The sequence below is a fragment of the Henckelia pumila genome, chromosome 2 (genome assembly GCF_033568475.1).
Source record: "Henckelia pumila isolate YLH828 chromosome 2, ASM3356847v2, whole genome shotgun sequence".
In the NCBI taxonomy this organism is placed as follows: domain Eukaryota; kingdom Viridiplantae; phylum Streptophyta; class Magnoliopsida; order Lamiales; family Gesneriaceae; genus Henckelia; species Henckelia pumila.
Window position 1 is genome coordinate 3,543,379 of NC_133121.1, and position 19,912 is coordinate 3,563,290.

At 36.9% G+C, this 19,912-nt stretch overlaps 2 protein-coding genes across 3 annotated transcripts; both read right to left on the reverse strand.

Moving 5' to 3' along the window:
* Positions 1 to 827: 827 nt before the first annotated feature.
* On the reverse strand, positions 828 to 4,611 carry LOC140884014 (rac-like GTP-binding protein 5). Of its 2 annotated transcripts, none has more exons than XM_073290676.1 (8): positions 4,482 to 4,611; positions 4,045 to 4,264; positions 3,526 to 3,613; positions 3,335 to 3,444; positions 2,967 to 3,030; positions 1,954 to 2,018; positions 1,798 to 1,863; positions 828 to 1,270 (listed from the first exon to the last, which is right to left on the reverse strand). In XM_073290676.1, exons 2-8 carry the CDS (start codon positions 4,141 to 4,143, stop codon positions 1,166 to 1,168), a joined length of 597 nt encoding a protein of 198 aa, XP_073146777.1. In that variant the 5' UTR covers positions 4,144 to 4,264; positions 4,482 to 4,611; the 3' UTR covers positions 828 to 1,165. The 2 variants fall into 2 exon arrangements, with proteins under 2 accessions (XP_073146777.1, XP_073146778.1); XM_073290677.1 differs by having other exon boundaries at positions 4,045 to 4,273; positions 4,482 to 4,578.
* A 2,180-nt stretch (positions 4,612 to 6,791) lies between these two features.
* On the reverse strand, positions 6,792 to 17,833 carry LOC140885326 (E3 ubiquitin-protein ligase UPL3). The gene is made up of 18 exons (XM_073292292.1): positions 16,632 to 17,833; positions 16,330 to 16,440; positions 16,095 to 16,211; positions 15,815 to 15,985; positions 15,585 to 15,746; positions 15,093 to 15,341; positions 14,887 to 15,008; positions 13,372 to 14,791; positions 11,973 to 12,068; positions 9,676 to 11,250; positions 9,363 to 9,578; positions 9,140 to 9,244; positions 8,366 to 8,446; positions 8,198 to 8,266; positions 7,933 to 8,061; positions 7,717 to 7,839; positions 7,335 to 7,521; positions 6,792 to 7,028 (listed from the first exon to the last, which is right to left on the reverse strand). The coding sequence occupies exons 1-17, from the start codon at positions 17,523 to 17,525 to the stop codon at positions 7,456 to 7,458; spliced, it is 5,706 nt and encodes a 1,901-aa protein (XP_073148393.1). The 5' UTR covers positions 17,526 to 17,833; the 3' UTR covers positions 6,792 to 7,028; positions 7,335 to 7,455.
* Between the last annotated feature and the right edge of the window lie 2,079 nt (positions 17,834 to 19,912).

Consider the following 19,912-nt stretch of genomic DNA (forward strand, 5'->3'; position numbering starts at 1 on the left):
TCAAACGTTTTGCTCTTTGCGTTTGATATGAATGATCCAGTTAGATAAGCTATTGTTTGGTACGTTTTTAAATAAACTCACTGAAGTAGGAAATATAAACACATCTACTCTACATTAACATTCCATACATTAATTCCAAGAATGTCTAGCTTTTGCCTAATAACAAAAGCCGGACGTTCTCTTAGGATATTTATCGAAAAGTATTTTCTCACTGTCACGTCTATTATTAAATATATAAAATACCACCTAAAGATAACATGAAATTTACGCATATATTGTTAAATCGGCTCTTCGATGTTGACGGTAATGACTCGTAGTTATGTTCGTTTCATCAAGATTCCCGGTGTGTCTATTTTAGATACCATCAAAAACACCTTATTTTCGAATTAATGAGAGACCCCAATGAATGAGTAAACTTGAAAAATCCTTTTTTAAAACCCAAAATAAACGAGTCTGGGAGGACCGTTGCAGCGATGTTACAGCGTTGCCCCACAGGTTTCTTTATTGCACATGCAAACATTTAATTTTTTTATTCTTTGACAAGGAAGTTGATTGCAACTGCCATATAGAGTGTTAAGTAGGGGGATAAGATTACCTTATATGCCTCGCATTAATGGATTGCTCAGAACAATGAAAGAACATTGGGAATCCCAATTGGAAATTGCAAATCTTTATTTTATGATCTATGTTACGAAAATAGTAATTTAACTCAATTGTTCAAGATCACATTGTAAAAATGATCCCAATGTGACAATTATTATGGGATGATTAGAGGAATTCAATCTGAAGTGATATGTTTCACAAAGAAACATATGTTAATGCGTGCATAATACAAATCATTTTATCTGATACAACTGTGGTATAGAATGTCCTTGTGTTCATAATGAACCGCATAAGAAAATAAGATTTATTAGGCACACATAAGATCTTACAAAACCTAAAAAAGTCACACTGCCTAGTCTAATAAAGGTGGAATTTATCACACTTCCCTAACATCTGATATAATACATCTCGAATTGCATTTTTGAATGTGAAACAAATGCTTCAAGGGAGTTATTTAGTAAAGAGACCCACAGGGTCATTACATCCTTGAGGAGATCCGATCGATGCAGGGAGCAATCCGCAAGATTGTGTGTGTCCCCTCCCATTGGTGTTGTATCAGCAGTCACAATATGCTGCAGGCCTTTTGGCCCCTTCTCTTCTTTCTCTTCTTTTGCTTTGGTGGCATCAGAACAACCTTGATTGCTGCATCGAATACACCCTTCACATTCTGTAAAAAATTTGAGAGAAAGGCGTGACGTTTAGAGCCAAACTTCTGAGACATTGACGATAGGATAAGGCAATATTAAGAAATTCGAACATGAAACCCTCAGCTGCCAACTGTTACTGTGCAGGTTGCACCAACGATCAAAAAAGAAGAGGAAAATGCACGACAGAATTAATGGATATTTATTTCTACTTTCAACTTGATTTCATTTGCATGATTGATTCTTAGGTTCAAGTTTTTTTTCCCTCTTATCCCATTTGATGTTTTCACCTGGAATAGTTGTGTCCAAATGGTCAGACACTTCCCATCTCATAGACCGAAGGGGTGTCCAAATTTCTATTTCTTTCTAATTCTCCAGACATGCACGTTTAGTGACACCATGATGGTGCGTATCAAAACTGAGTCTGGCCTATATGTCTATGTTAAACATGGCAATACATCCCCCTGACCCCACATGGCATGGTCTTTAGGCATATCCGTGCAAGCGTTTTGCAATTAGTAAATGTACTTTCTCTAATTAATATCATCACCTGCTGTGTCTTTGCACTACATTCAATGTAAGCAGCAGCTCCGATTGACTTTCTCAGCTCCTCCCCCTTCAAAAGAAAGTATCAGGATTCTAGCTCAGTACTTGATTATCCTCCCCATAGAGAGGTGTGCCAAGATATACAAATATACTAGTGTACCTGAGCAGTCATGATGGGCACTGCTCCAGGATGATCTACAAAGAACTGTTTGTCCTCTCGAAGATCTAGACAGGAAAAGATATAACCAGATAAGCTGACCTAAAAAATTACTCATATGGATGATGGATCTTGAGACGTGAGGAGAGGAAAAAATAGGAAGCCAAACTGTATTCCTTATCTTTCCTTTAATTTGAAAAACTTCACAAGATTGAGCAGAACATGCGCTAAATAAGACAGTTACGGCATAATTTATACGACACCCTATTGTTATGGGAACAGCAAGCGTTAGGATCACTAAACTACCTCTAAAAATCATCTCCTTTTTTTTTTAGAAGAATCCTCTAAAAATCACCTCATTAACTGCCTAATGGGAGAAAACAAGTGACTAGTAAAGAGTAAGGTAAGATGCACGCTACTGATGATTCATCAACAGATGGTACAGTTTTACACGATTTAGCAAATACTGTTCTATGCTTGTCCGCCTTGAGAACAACACTACCTAACTAAAAAGTCATATCTTCGCCAGAAAACTTGCTCACCTTTCACACTAAAATAAAGGAGGAAAAACAGGACCAAGATTCATGACACAGCAATCACCTTCGTTGAAGGCTCTAAATTTTTCTGATTCTTTTTCAGAATTCAGTGGGGAACAAGTTTTCACTCTGGCTAGAGAATTGACTAAGTTTTTTCTTGCAAACAAATGTAACCCTCCGTGTACATGTAGCATTACCCGCAAACAAAATGAGCATGAAAATTTAATGTTTCTCTGTCCCTTAAGGTCACCTTCGCTGCAATAAATGGTAAAGCTTTTCGACTTTCAGTTTTTTATTACGTTAGATTTTCAAATCTTTTCTATTTGTATTAACATTTAATATTGTTCAGATAAGTTACCTACTTTTTCGAAATTAAACTTAAAAAATGGGTCAAATCAACAAGTTGACCGCGCAAACCAGACATTAAATATGAGACAAAGGAATTATAAAGATAAAGGAAAGGTGGAAGTAGATTCTGACCAAGCTTTGTTCCAACAAGAATTATTGGAACTCCAGGAGCATAATGCCTCAATTCAGGAATCCACTGAACATCAAACCAAAAACATTGAAAAACTATCAGCGACAAAAGATCTTGAAAATTTTTCCTTCCAAGAAACTGGTGGGTTGGAGATGGGAAAGAAATTGTAGGCTTTGGAAGTTAGAACTCTAATACTCCATAACAAAGAAAACGCCGAAGAACATTTTCCGAAAGTACTCCAAATTGACTCAGTCGAATAAAAGTCACGCGGGCCAAATCATTGCAGCGTTATTTTTTTCGCTTTTTTTGGAAAGGGAAAATACAAAACGAAATAGAGGCATCCAATACAGTACATCAAAGTAAGCCTGACCTTCTTGGAGATATTCTCATAACTAGCCCTGCTAATGAGTGAAAATGCAAGAATAAAGACATCAGCCCCACGGTAGCTTAAAGGTCTTAATCTATTGTAATCCTCTTGGCCTGGTCAATGAAGTGAGGATTAATGCCTGGCAATACACATTTTTTTGAAAATAAGAAAAGTAACACCTTAACAATAACTACCTGCTGTATCCCACAATCCTAGATTCACAGTGCTCCCATCCACCACAACATTGGCACTAAAATTGTCAAACACAGTTGGGACATAATCCTGTTTGACCAACAAGAGAAGGCGTAAAAAAACACACTGAATTAGAAAAAGGTACCACCTTAAGGATAAGTTTAGAAGCATCTTTTCCAAATATATTTGAATCCAACGAATGTCAAAACAGCCGATGGGTAGCACCGAAATTATCGTTTGACAATTATCGAGCCTCAAATTAAAGAGAGTCAAAATGTTTGAGGCCATCGCACTCATTATTTTCTGACATTTGTAGTGGGGGAGACGGGCTAAATCCAACACCCTTCTCCGGCAAAATGCAGAAGCACATAAAAAAGTTTCAACATTATAAGCATTGCAGTTGCAGAGTACCAAGATAATGCTTTTGCTCCTCCTATGTCTTATTTCGTCCAAAAGTTTAAACATATAAACCATGAAAACAGTAAAACATAAAGGGGCAAAGCGAACAACAACGTGAATACCGTGGGAAAGGTGTTGCTGGTGTAGGAAATGAGCAAGCAAGTTTTACCCACGGCTCCATCACCAACGGTGACACACTTTATAAACCTCGACGCACTCATCTCTTCTCAAGTGACCTCAACACTTGCTCTCCAGCCCCAAAGACACTATATCTCCGCTTCAGTGATTTGAACTTCTACACTCGATTGTTGAATTTGCTAAAAACAGGCAATGAACACTCATCTGCAGAGACTAACATGAAGAAAATTAAAAACAAAACAAAACAAAACAAAACAAAACAAATCTTAAAATAACAGAAAACCCTACTCCCTAGAACTACCCCCAAATCGGGGTATGACAATGCGTTAAATCCAACAGCTGGATTATCACATAAAGCCAAATCCAACAGCTGGATTATCAACTAATTGTCCGCTAAATTCACAAACACAGAAACCCGAACCTGCTTGCAGAGCTAGAAAGCTTCAAGTGGAGTAGCAGAGAATCTCATAGCATTTCATTTCTGTGAGTGAGTAAAGAACACTGAATACAGATATTTCTTTTACTCTAATTTCAAATTTTGGATAATTTTCATATTAATTGTTCAGGGCCCGCCGGTTAAAAGCCCGGTTACTTATATTTATTGTGAACTTTTACTTTTTGTAATATATAATATAATTTTGATGTTTTTATTATTTAATTAAATAAAAAAAACCTAATACAGTTCATCAAATTACTAATAAATCATCATGAAATAAATGATAATAATGTTGAAAATTTTAATATTAACAACAATATAAAAATTAATTATATTTATCAAAATTTAAAGAGATCTAAAAAATTGTTATAATTCAAAGGCTTTGGCGCCGGGGAACCTTATTACAATTTTTTTTTTGAAGGACAAAAAAAAACATTTTGGTAAATCTGTTGATTTTTATATTATTTAATTAAAAACCCAATAACCTAACCTTTGTAACTTATATCACTACGTTGTCGTTTTGGATCGACAATGACACACCTAACACGTCTTGTATTTTTAGGGAAAACAAAATTGAATTTTCATGGTGGGTAAAACGTACTCTTGGTTGGATTTTGTTTTCACTTATATTTTAAGATACATTATGTTTTCAATATTACGTGGTAATGCAATAAAACAATAGGTCCTATCATTGAATTTTAAACACGTAAAATATCGATGATATTTTTATGTTGATAAGTTTAACGGTTATTAGTGGTCAGTATAATTATCATTAGATCACGATTTGATGCGAATGATAAAAATATTAATTGATTACATGTATCTGTTTCGTCAAATATTTTATTGTAAACTCTTTGTCATTTCTCACTTCAAATGAAACATATATATTATACACTTTTTGTCGTTCCAATGAAAAGAGATGATATAAAGTAATATATATGCAAGTCACATAATAGGTACTAAACCGGTGGAGAGTCTAGTGGATGGTTGTTTTCCTAATAACCAACCTAACCTAACCTCACCAATAAGTCTCCGTTCATATTTTTATATTACAACTTTTATTGGTCCTTTAGCCAAAGTTACAGATTACTAATTTAAATATGTTTAATTGCGAATAAAACTTAAATATTATTTTCGATGGCAGCTACTATTTTACTTATAGAAGTGTAAAAGGAAGTGTAAAATATTTTCATTGTAAATTTGCAACATTGTTTTTTTATTCTACATTTATTCTATCTATAAAAAAAAAATATGAATACACAAGCAAAGATTTTTCATTATAAATCTACAACTTTGTACTTTTATTTTACACTATCTCTATTACATGCAAAAGTGTGAATAGAACGGTTTAAACATAGGAAGTTTTAACATTTGCGAAAATGAAAAAAAAAATACATATATATTATTTCAATGATTGACAGATTGAGCATATTTAACAGGACTCTTGCAAATATTATTCCTCATTTTGTTTTTGTTTTTGCTTTAATGTATTTTGAAATATCACATGCTTACTGCAATAAAAATTATTTTGATGGAAATGTCTGTATAATAAAATTATAGTAGATTTGATTCTTAATTTTTAAAAGAAAGTACACTTTTAGTTCTCGTAGTTTATCAATCACTTTTAGTTCTTAATTATTTCAACTCTCTTTGGTCCCGAATTTTCAAAAGTCTTTCGCAATTAGTCATTGTTTTCATGGTTAAACTTAAACGTAATGATAGGGACTAAAATTTCGATATTTATTGAAGTTTGAGAGACCAAAAATATATATAACATAGACTAAAAACATAGTGGCAATAGAATATAAATATAAATATAAGAAAAATAACTAACATTAACCTATTTTAACAAGATAATAATATAACAAGATTATATAAACAATATAGTTCATTTTACTAGTATAATAAAGTATTATAAAAACAGCTATGCTTGGGAAGAAACATTCAAATTGAGATTCTTGCCCAGAAATTGCCAAAAAGCTAGCTAATCCAAGGAAACACCGAAAAGCTTAATCTTCAATAGATTAATAGAAGGTTGTTATACTCGTGTTACTATTAATAGCATCTTTAAAAAAACACCCAAAAAAAAAAATCGCATTGGCCAAAATGAGCATCATCAACAATGAAATACTAACAATGCCTGACTGCCCAAATGCTGCTACTGTCAATTTTTCACATGGCAAATAAATCGAATCTTAAAAGCCAACTACTTCACTGAATATGCCTCATATGCATCTCAAATTGGCCGAAAGCTTCCATAAAACAACTATTCATGAAAAAATAGGAGGAATTGCCCACTGTAGAAATCATCATATTATCATAATGAAAGTCTAAGTATTATGATACCGTTTGATATTACTATGAAATAATCATAAAATTGACCAACAAAGATGAGCACAAGGGGAAAAACGTTTTAATTATTGCAGGGAAAAAGATCCTAAAATTATTCACAAGCCCTTCATCAGCAACACCACCGTCAAAATATCATATCACGCGACCGCGTCAGGCACGAATATGCAACGTCACATCAACCTGTAAAGGACTTTGGGATTCAGTTTACGTGGTGAAAGATTTTTGAATTCAATAATCAGATAATCAACCCATCTATCAGGAATTTGTGTAAAAGCTCATGAGTCAAAAGAGAACCTATCACGTAATGCACATAATATCCATTTGAAAAGAAAGAGAACAGGAGAATTGAAAATGAAGGATATCGAAGCATTAAAAGAACAGGGTAAACAAGAAGAAACCAAACGTATGAAAAACACAGCACATAGAAGAAAACGAAAGTCAAAAGTGGCCACTAGTCCAGCTTTATGGTATGTACGTATGACTAACCTCAACAATGCCTCAGGTAGGCAGGGCCTTCTCATTAGACGTCAGCTGCCACTTCTAGCCACCATCAACTTTTCATCACCCTAAAAGAACATCAGAAAAGTCCAGCTGGTCGACTGCAGGCTCATGACAGATCGAAAGATCCTTGACCTTCGGTGATAGCGTAGACAATTTTCTGGTACATAATTTCCTAGTAACAAGAAAAAAAAATTTTAACAGTTCGAAAGATGGGACATTCATTGAAAGTTGCAAGACACCCACATAAAGCATTGACACTAGAGTTGGGAATCTCCTGGCATTAGTACCCCACTCTTTGAACTATTTATATACCCTGAGTCCGGGGGGAGTAAGTCGGAACCAAGTAAATTGTCACCCAAACCCATACCTTGGTAGAGTATGGAGGAAGCTTTAAGTAGTTCGCACATGTCATCACGCTTGGTAGGTCATCATCAGCAGTTTCTGATGGACCAGAACCATTATGTGCCATGTTGCCCATGCTTGAAGAATGCTGTTCCAATTACCAGTGTGTCAAGATACACATCATTAAAATGTTGGTGAAGTTGAGACTAACAGACAGATCAACAAAAGCTTTCTCAAATACCTTTCTGACTATTGTCAATTTTGGATTGAGGGCAGCCAAACCACCTGGAGGGAGACGAGGAGCACCAGTTACAAATTGACAGAAGGCCCGTTGCTGTTCTGGGTTGAATTCCCCCATGATTTCAAGAAGCTGATGCATGATGAAGAGGCACAATATAAACAAAACTTTAAAAAGATGGACTTGAGAAATGTGAGAAATTATTTTTTTTTGCAGCCCTCTAATTACTATTCTTTGCATGGAAACAAAAAATTAAAAGTTTCCATACATTTACAACTGCAGGACTCTTAGCAGTATACCCATGATCAAATTTGATGTGATCTGCAAGTGCATCAGCCTGCATTAAAAAACATAAGACTGATTAACCAGAGTTGTACGGGAGTGCAACTTTGCAAGTCCAACTTGAGTAACTCCACTACTCCAGAAAATATATTACCTTCCACAGCTCTCTACGGCCGCATAGCAGATAGTCCACCTCATTTGCCGAAAAGATTTGTAGAGTTGAGATGTCAAACACCTAGCCACAAGTTCATAATATTAATTTCATGTCATTCATGCCATGACCAATTCTGTTGAAATTCAACGAGTAAACTTAGATGACTCTACCATCCAAATTAAAGCATACTCTGCTTGGTGCTTGCTAAAGAGTAGGACTCAATTATTTTTGGCCATTTGGGGATGCCAAAAATACATCCATATTTCGGCATTTGTACTATCTATCCAGTGGCAATCAAACTCATTATCCTTGTATTAATCTGTTTCCCAGAAATACATTTTTTTGTCAACAAGTTCAACCATACTTCAAGACTCTGCTAAAATCACTTTCTTTGAATTCTCTAAACTACCTTAAACGGATTACTTGGGGAGCTTAACTGCCTCAATGCATTGGTCTTTTCTGTCTAGTATCTATTAGCCTCTTCTCTCTCTCCACTCCCCAATGGCTATCACACTCATCATCATTCTATAATTTCTCTTCGCTGAACTACATATTTTCCATCAAACTTCAAGAATATCAAGGATAATCTCCCACAAGTTAATTTTTACATAACTTTCTTCAAAGTTTCTAAGATACTTATCCCTTTCTTATTATTATATATTTAAATAAAAAAATAGTGACCAGAAATACCAGTATATCCACTTCAGCATAAACAAAATGTACATTTCAAAACCAACATGATTTTGGCTATTAAGATCAAATAAAGCAGAGCACCTGATTAAAGCCAGATCTAAATGCTTCCATTTGGCGCATGATCCCAGTCCCTACTATAGCATCTACCACAAGGGAAATATATTCCCCCAAACTACTCATTTCCACCTGCAATTTCAGGACGATTGGAAACGGTGAAAACAGTACCACAAGTATTAAGATGTAGGGTAAATGAGCAAGGAATGCTTTCGACACAGGGACAGAGAGGTATGCCGTATGTGCTCACATTCTCATCGCCTGGTTTTAGTACATAATCCGGATAGCCAGGAAGGGAGAAATCTAAACAGAGGTCTTCTATAGAAACTCCACGGAAACGCAACTCTTGTTGATTAGAGCTTCCAATTGAATCTAAATATTGTTTCCGGCATACAAGGGCTTGCAATTCTTGTAAAGTAGTCCCAAGTTCAGTGTCAAAAGAAATGATATCATGTAAATCCAGCTCCTGTTGAAGGTGAAAAGATGATGTCATTTTCTAAATCAATTGACACACATAGTCAACTGTCATTTAACCAACTATCTCAACAATGTAACAAACTTACTTGACCAAGTAGAAGCTTATAAAAGGCAGTAGAAAGCGGCAAATCCAAAAGCCTCCCATCTTGAAGTGCTTTGGCCATTACTCTTCCAAGTAAACGAAAATGATCGATGACTTTAGAAAACTGGCTACCCTCAGAAGTATCAACGTTGGGGGGCCAAGGTCGTGGAAACAACCCAAGAGGCACATGCACAGAATCTCCACCATCACCAACTGTATGCATAGACAGCTCATGAGGTTTCATATCCGATTGAACACCTACATCAATTTCCATTGAGGGTCTACCCAACATTAAACTTGACCTCCACATTCCTAATCCAACTTTCTGAAGGTCGTGGCTTAAAAGAGTGTAAAACTCTAGTGTGGGCCCCAATCCAGTGCCAACCTCACCAAAATATTCAACCTCGAGCACAGCTTTTTGACTAGAATACATCTCCATAACTTTTGCTGCAGAATCTAATATTCGATTCCGGGAAACACGAACTTTCTGGCGCTGTAATCTCCCAACTCTCACCTCCCTTTCATTTGTCGATCCATGACCATCAACACCTTGCTGCTGCTGTAGGCGATATAGTGCACGGGACAGTCCAAACGCTGTTGAATAAAAGTACTGGCGTCGAGTCTCAAAAGGAAACAAAAATGGGCAAGCTTTTGTCAGTTGATAGCACCATGAAGGAAGAGATCCACTGCAAAGAGCAAGTGCATCCTGAATCTGTCGAGCCAATTTTGGAGTAAGCTTGCTATTTATATATTCTTCTGGACGAGCTTTGACCCCAGCGGCACTAAGTTCATCCAGATTTGAAACTTTCCCATCAGAGTAACTGTCTATCACAGCTTGAACTCGCAATTTAGGCGCAAGCTGGTTCAATCCCTCTAGTACGCGTAATAGTGCTAATATATTATAGGTGGGATTACTTCTTTCCAGGTCACAAGGAAGTTCCCCTTGCAGGATGCTATCAAGCAGTGAGAAACGATGCGAGGACACATCAGCTCCAGAATTACTTGAAGTACTAGCTTTTGCAGAACTGGATGGAATGGTAGAAGTCACAGTACCAACTGAAGGCCTCTCAGCTTGATTACTTGGTTTTTGATACAATATAGTGTAAATATCAGTCCAAAGTCGGCTTCCATCACTAGATAAAAGGTCTGTTCCAGTAAACACATCCTCATCATCCCCACTCGAAACAAGCTGGCGTTGAATTGCCTGATAAATAGTCAAGTTTCTATTAAGCAGCTTCCCTCCCGCTGTAAATGTAAGTCTAGGAGGATCATCAATGCCAGAGAGTGGGCGACCATGCCGATCTCTAACCCCCCTTACACCTCTATAATTTCCCGATGCAAGCCCAGCCATAGCAGCAGCAGCAAAGGACATTGCACCTCTTGAACCTAATGAACTCCCACGCCTGAACTCTATAGAATCAGATCCTTTTGCTGATGTGCCTTGGCTGCTAGAACTACATGTTGGATTGTTCTGAACATCATTTGAAGCAGGGGCTGGACTGTCTTCCGAAGAATCACCCAATTTAACATCATGCACTTTGTCTGGCATGCAAATGGGAAGAGTATCATCTCTCAATACCTGTCAATGAAGATATCAGTATTCAAATTTATCAAGTATTCCTTAAAGACAAAGAAGTGTTTTTATAGGAAACAAAATTTATTAATAATTAATAAATAAATAGAAATGTAGAGTTGAAGGATATCCTTTCGATCATCTGTTAATACAACACAAATAAAATATTAATATTTTATTAATCTAAGGGTGACAAAACAATGTTTCAACATTTACAGCAGCACTTGGACATCATCTTAGTGACATCAAACCTAGGCCCTATTTGTTTGGCAAAGTAAATATTAGAAAATATGGAGAAAATCAAGCATGAACTCATTATGGCTGAGAATCAGAAACATAGCACAGGGAAACTCAAAATGTGGTCTATCTTTCTCCCAATGCTCTTATCACTATAGTCAATGTTCCACGCAGATCAAATACTAGGTAGACGAATAACAATTCAGTAGATTTTTTTACCTAATGTATAAAACAGTTTTAGTTTAACCAAAAGAAACCAAAGCCAAGATATATTTCGCATGGCCATCTCCACCCATCCCTGACCCCCACCCCAATACACCACTTACAATATAACATGTTTTGCTGACATAACTAATGTCTTTAAATATTATTTCCCCCCAACATACTGTATCAAACCAATGCACTGAGTCTTTTTAAAGCGGAACACATTTTTCCTCATGCATGAAACTGAAAACAGGCACATAAATTGGTTAATAGTTCCGGAAGCATACATCATCATTGTCATCGTCATCATCATCTGAGACATCATCATCTTCAATCACCAAAGTTTCATCAATTTCGAAGGGCGACATATCCAATTCATCATCCTGTGACGCAGACAACTAAAATATGAATTCAAAATAGAAAATAGAAAGACAAAATTGTCAAGATACACCAGGAGAAACAAAATCACATAAGAAAAACAGACTACAGTTCCATCCCAAATCATGATATAGGCAAAAAGGAATAAAAAAAATCGACTCATACTAAGTTAAAGTTTGTCTTGTCCGCATTTATACTTCCTGGGTCCAATATGAGCTTAGGGGATGACGAAAATTCCAAAAATGTGAATGACTGCAGGGTAAAAGGGCTTGAGCCATAAAACACTATTGGTGTGTTTGGTTGGGTTCTTGACTCATCTCAAGAGCCCAAGAATGTGAACGGAAAAAACTTAATCAACGTTTTCATTGCCAAATTTTTTTTACACCAAAGTTTGACCAAACGTCATTTCACATTTCAAACAAATTATTCAAAACATAAAAACTGTGATCATTTGATCCTCTCTACTTTTTTACAACCAATCATTATACATACACCCTTTTCATATAATCATCACACCACACCTCCATCTGCACACACATGGATTTTCAAAAATTAGTACCCAAGCACTCTTCTTAGAATTTGAGTGGAGTTGCCCATCCAAATACCAGCTAAATGTTTTTTTTTTTGCAGCTATTTCCAAAAAGAAGAGGTAAAACATAGGTACAACAAGATATTCAGCAAAAAAATTTATTAACCAATTCATCTCCAAATATAGGTAGAACGGTTGGATAACCTAATTAACTGTTGATTCGTTCACACACACGCTTCATAAGAGATTGCAGCAGCAGTAAATTTCATAGAGTGTTCATTCTGGGTGAACAGTTCTTATTGACAATGCCTGACTTTACTTGAGGTCAAAAAAGGTTAACTGGAATCTCATTTCGGAGATCCCTTCCATTTCAAAAAAAAGGGTTACAAAACAAGTTTTCTCGTGTGTAAACCATGCTAAACTTGTGTATGTGTTATGGGAACAAAGGTGTGGATTAAGGCACTCAAAGTGGCTTGGCAGTGGAGCAGGGTTCGCAGAAGAGCCGATATTTTCCCTTTCCGTGAGGGGAACACCAAAGACTGGAGAGTTGACTACAAATGGGTTTCGCTGCCTCCAAAATAACCACAAAAATATAGACATTAAGTTTGATTACCTAACGATTCCAAATAAACATACTCAGATGGTTTAGATATTCCAAAGAAAAATATTTCAACACAAGCACATGATTGCGCAAGAACGATTCAAATACTATGCATGTCAAGAGATTTGAAATCTAAATGAAACTAGTCCATAGTAATTCTTAAAACATAAATGCAAACCTCGGAACTTGTGTCCGCATCCAATGGCTTCGTTTGATTATCTTTGTCCAGAGCTGCTCTTCTACGAGTTGCATTCCTGGTTTGGGGTCCCCTCCCCTCTTCTGGGCCAGGTTTCAAGACTGCCTTGCCCTTTGCTTTTAATGAGATGGAACTTTTATCTTGTGGAGACTCTTTTTTCGTGGTATCACCTATATTAAGAGATGACCTGGATCGTGTTGAATGACGTCGAACAGCAGAAGCTGGAGTAAAAGTAGATGGTGAAGAAACACCAGCACCTGCAGGAGTGGTCCCAGACTCCGTATTCCCATCAGACACCGAAGACTTCAAACCAGAATCACTTCGTTGAATCCTGGGCCACAGGAAGTCTTCAACAGTAGCCAAACTTGCTAATGGATCAATCAGTACAACATTTGAAGAGTAATCACGGAGAGATTTCTCCCCCGGGGCTCTGCAAAGACGCAGCTTGAATGGTTGAGACAATGCACTTAACCCAGAAGAAAGGCGAGCATTTCCCCCAGATGATCGAGAAGTGTGGCTAAGAACAACAGGGAATCGTTCCACGGATGAGAGAGCATTTTGAAGTTTTTGAACCAAAACACTCATCGGGACTACATTCCTTTCATCAACACTACGAGGGAGCGCAATGGAAACAAAAGACTTATATCTTCTGATAGCTTGTTGCCGGAGCTTAGGCAGATTAGCTTCGGAAATTCTCTCCTTGGAGAAATACCCACAAGTAAAGTAGTTGAGCAAAGATGCAACTACTCCACTACCAATGAACTCAAAAGTTGAAACACCGTCTCCTCTGCTCAGCTCCTGCAGCATCTCAATTATAACGTCGACCAGGTGTTCCTCTTTGCTGATAGAACTGTCAGAAAATCGAGCACCATGAGCTTTCGATTTTCCCTTCAGTTTAGTCTTCTGATCATCAATCCCCACATTCAACTTCTCGCAAAGATTCCTGAGTCGGAGCAGATCATCCGTAAATCCAATTTCATGGGAATTTGGATCTGAAGGAAAATATTTTTCTTTGAAAGTTTTTGCATGTGCACTAACAGTAGCCCGAAGAGGTGAGTTGACAGTTGAGATTTCAGCCGAGTTGGATGGCGAAATTAAATTTGGAGTCGAGTTTATAGAATCATCCACAACATTTACATCTGTGCAATTACCACCTCGTCGTCGATTTCGCCTAGAACGGGTTGATGATCCAGTAATAGAATCATTATCCTTCTCATTGGTGGACAGCTGTGAAGTGCCGGTAGATCCAGACAGTATCAACATGTCCACAGCATGAACAACACCTTCCCTTACAAACATCTTAGAGAAAACACCAGGAAGCTTTTCCATTAAAATCTCTGCTATCTGAAGAGCGGGGACTAAAACATGAGGATCTTTCCAAGCTAAGACCCCTGCCAAGAAACTAAACCAAAATAACCAAATGAGTATGTTTCAACGGCTGTCTAGTTAAGATCTATTCATATCCTGCAGGGAGAAGCGGAGGAACTTGATGCATACCTCGATATGTTTGTAACATTTATCAAAGACTGAATCATTTCAGCTGTGCTGAAGAACATCAGTTTTCCAATGACTGAGAGACACTGATGGCGAACAGGAGCATTCACACTGGAACCATATATCTGCATGCCAAACCACGTTTTAACAAATGTTATAGAACTACATAGAAAACAGAAAATATCAACGCGGAAAAAGTTCATGCTTACCTGGATAACAACAGGAAGAAGATCCATTCCAAATTGTTGCAGAAGTTCAGGTTGCTCGTTCAATAGTTTCTCCCGAGTTGAAACCTCTTGTATATTTCCATTTGAATCTTCTTGTTTTCCAGAAGTGCCTGAATGATCGCTCTTAGGAAAAGAACCTTTGGCAAAAAGATTACTGTTGACTGGAAGAGATATCGTCCCTTGAGGAAGTGGTGGAAGAAGCTCATTTGCGAGGTTCACGACCTCAAATATCTGATGAGAGAGAAAAATGCATGTTTATATCCTGGAGAATCAAAACCGAAACTATAGGAACCGTTTCATTTCCAATATAAAATGAATGTGAGGTTACAGTAAAATCACACAAAGGAGATAGCATTACCAACTTCATCAACTGATATGGTGGCGAGTACAATTTTTTTAAAAAAAAAACCTGAGGAAAGGAAATCTCGATAGATATGGATAAGAGCAAAGGCCAAGTATGGAAGTGGATCATACCTGCTCCGGTGGTCTACTTAAGGCAGGTGAAACAGACATGCTTGAAACAAGACCAGACCCCGACAGAATATCTTTAAGAATGCCACTAATTCCAAGGAGGAGTAAGGATTTTGAACCTAAAGGAGAACCATTGGCACATATTGAAAGAAGCCGAATCAATCCCTGCACACTGAAAAGGTCATTATCCGGCACCTATAAAAATTAACCATCAAAACAATAATTGAACTCACTGTGTATGTAGTACTGCTGAGGGAAACCTGAGCACCACCAGAAATGCTGGATGAAATGAGTGCTGCAGCTTGTGTGACAAGTCCATGATTGCAAAGTGCATCAAGTTTTTCTGATGATGAAGCAAATGCTTCAGCAATCCGCGTCAAGCATATAGATGCATGTTCTAAAACCTAAAACCAAACGAAGATCATGGGGCAATATGGAGTTAGCAGGGGATGAGAAACCTTTAAGCTAATAAAGCTAAAATTCTCATCAAAACATGCAGAGGCTCTATAGCACCTTAGCATCATGATACTGTAGAAGATTAGTCAACAATGGAACAGCTTCCATAACAAAATCAGCTGCATCTGAAGGCAGTTTCTTGCACATGTTTGCAGCAGTAGCTAGGGCGACCCTCTGAAGCGAAATAAAGTAAGAGTACATTCATTACAAGCAGAATCAAGGGAAGTATTGAAATGGCTAAAAGACCAAAAAATATCCAGCAACGAAGCCAGAAAGAATCTACTTATGTGACCTGAACACCAGTGGAGAAAAAGTCAAGATACGAAAGCACGGCCATAAGTGCACCAGCCCGCAAGCAAGCAGTAGGGTGCTCCTGCGATATCTTCTTCAAAGCTTGCAGTGACTGTTCAAACAATGCAAGTATCAAGACTACAATTTATCACGTGAGCATACCAATGTTTCCACATTGAAGGTCTAAACAGATAGACAGGAATAAAATTCATCAAAACAGAAAGACAGATTTCATTAGCATGTCATTGCCAAAAGAATTTCCATGCCCATGTAATTTCACTATCGATAATCAAAGTTGTTCACCTGTTCAGCCAAGTCCATGTACTCAATGGTAAGCAGCCTAGCAACAAGGCACGAAACAGCACCATAATGAACCACCGCAGCACATGAGGACGGAAGCACATCGACCAAGTGTGTCAATGCCCGCGCTGCCAGAAGCATGATATCAGGATTACTCTCGTGATTAAGCAATCCCACGAGCACGGGAACAAAAGAATCAACTGAGAAAGAACTCAAAGATTCCTCGGTCCCAATGGAAAGCATATCACAGAGCTGGGTTAGTGCCTCCACTTGCTTTCCCTCCTCGCCATCGGCCCTCAACCCAGACAAAATCTTCTTCAGCCGCCCATTTTGCTGGGAAGACGAACTTCCACCAATAGCAGAGCTCGGGAGCAAATCATCCAATCCAGCACCCAGCTTTCTCAACAACCCTTGAAGGGCACTACTCGCAGAAGTCAAATTCTGGTGCAAAATCCCAACTCCACCCTCACTGTCATTTTCATCTTCCTCGACTCCCTCGTGTGAGTCAACGTTTAGCCCTATGCTCCTTTCTCTTTCCGCATCTCTATCCCTGTGCCTGATTTCAGGTTCTTTCTCTTTACCTTTATCAGAGCTGCTGTTGTCATTATTCTCCCAATTTTGATAACTGCTTAGGTTTTTGCGTCGGCGGCCACGATTACTGGAGGCAGAGGCCGCGGAAGGTTCTGGAGTGGTGTCCATGGAAGAGAGACGAGCAGCAGTTCGGGAACGAGTCGAAATCAATGGAGCAGTAGTGGTGGCGTTGCTAACAGTTGCGGCGGTGGAGGTGGGGATTATACGAGCACGTTTGGTGGCGCGTGTGATAGTGGGTCCAGATGTAGAACGAGAAGGCGCTGCTGAGGTAGATGCCTCCGCCCGCTTGCGGCTCCGAGTTTCCATACAAGGGCCCTTCAACACCTGGGAATCAACTCGCCGATCAATCGGCGATCGAACTTTCTGCCGATCCTGGAATTCGTATCATCTCACTCTTGCAATAACCCAAAAAAGCCCTAATTCCTCGAAGCTGGAAACAAAACCGAATCTTTAAAAATTGTGTTAGGCAAAACACAATAGAACCCCAATTCGGTTGAATCGCCACGAATTTATATCAATTTGCGATCGAACCCTGCGAAGATTAAACAACAATCAAACAGGAAATTAAAACGTGCAAGCGGATGTGTGAACCGAGGGATTGGCAGCAGAGTAGAGGAATATTGTAGAATATATATATATATATATATACTGATATAAGGAGACTTGATCCCCCGCACCCTAGGGTGCGGGGAATCCGTGCACACCCGTACTCAAAATAATTTCGATTGACTTGAAATTTTTACGGTAGGATCGTTTTAAAAATACGAATCCAATGATATATCATATGCTACAAATTTCAATTTCGATGGCCGGTATCGTGAAGATAGCCGAAAATAGGGTTAAATGTGCAAGTTTTGGTCATTTTCATGATTCCGACCATCGAGATTGAAATTTGTAGCATATGATATATCATTGAATTCGTATTTTTAAAACGATCCTACTATAAAAATTTCAATTCAATCGGAATTATTTTGAGCACGGGTGTGCACGGATTCCCCGCACCCTAGGGTGCGGGGGATCAAGTCTACTGATATAAGTATATATTTATATATATATATATATATTTTCACTGTAAAAACAAATGGAAAACCCTAATTTTTTCGGTGATTTTCGTATAGCATAAATGTAAATATATTTTTTGTTTAGCATGAATAAAATTTAGCATGCATTTAGTGTTTGTATAAAACTATGTGATTATATTTATATAAAAATAATATTAATGTTCGTTGATGTTTTATATTATACTAATATATTAATATAAAAACGTCTGCTGAACGTGTAGGTATAAAGTTGAATATTTAGTCATATAAATATGATAATATATTTTAATTTTCAAATTAATGATTTTTAAAAAAATCAATTAAGTAATTTAAATTTTTGAAAATATAGATAAAGATAGGATTTTAAATTTTTAAACATTTTTTTTTAAAAAAAAATAAGTTTTAGTCGATAATTACGAGAAAATTTTATATATGTGAATCTTTTATATATATATATATATATATATATATATATATATATATGGTAAAACACAAAAAAATTATTAAACATATTACGGGTTAATTTTTTGAAACATAACTCCTACCCAATCAAATCCATTAAAAATCAAATTAACAAAAACTCACATTGAAGTCGTTTAACGATTAAACATAACTCTCACCCGATTCAACCTGTTAAAATTTTGTTTTTTTTTTTATATATGTGCCTATATTTTTAGTCTTTTTATTGCTACTTCTTGTTTTTAAAAATTTCTATAGGACGTCTACTCTCATCAAACATAAACGTTAGATATCAGTAGGGACGGATATATGAGGATATGAAATTAATATTATATATCAATTTTTAACAAATATGTATATATGTTTTAATCTACTATATATCCAACCTAATTTGTTAGGTTTTAGCCTATATTAGATAGAGATGGCAATGAGTCGGATCTAAACCCGATCCCGCATCAACACCGCCTAAGCGGGTCCGGGACGGGTCTCGGATTTGACCAAACTCGCCCCGAACCCACCCCGTCATAATATATATATATATATAAATATATGTGTAATATTAATAATATATGATTTTTGTTATGATGCCCATCAACCATGCTCAACTTTGTGCCCATCATGTACAAGTCAACTCACCTATTGTACTGGTCAACTCACTTATTGTACATGGTGGACACAGAGTTGGGCATGGTTGGTGGACAGCATAACAAAACTCAATAATATATAATAATAATTTTATCTAAATAATTAATAGTTTATCCATAATTTGAGTGTATAATATTATTGGATTGAAATGAATTTATTTTATTATGATATGTTTAGTATAAAAATATATAATTATAATATTTTTCGGCTAATAATTATTAATTAATTACAAGTTGATAAATTTTAACTTTTGATAATATTTTTTTTGTCTTAAATATTATCAATATATATTTGAAATTAAATTTAATGATTTTTTTTAATTTTTAAAATTTTTAATTTAATAAATTTAAAAATATTTAATTTTTACGGGTCCAACGGGTTTAACCCGGATTAGATCCACCGGGTTCGCAGAGCGGGGCGGGTCCCGGGTTTAGCCAAACCCTCCCCAGACCCGTCCCGTTATCATCCCTAATACTAGATGATGTACATTTCTTATATTTAACGATTTGAATCTCCTTGTACAAACTTCAATTTTCTTATGCATTTTTT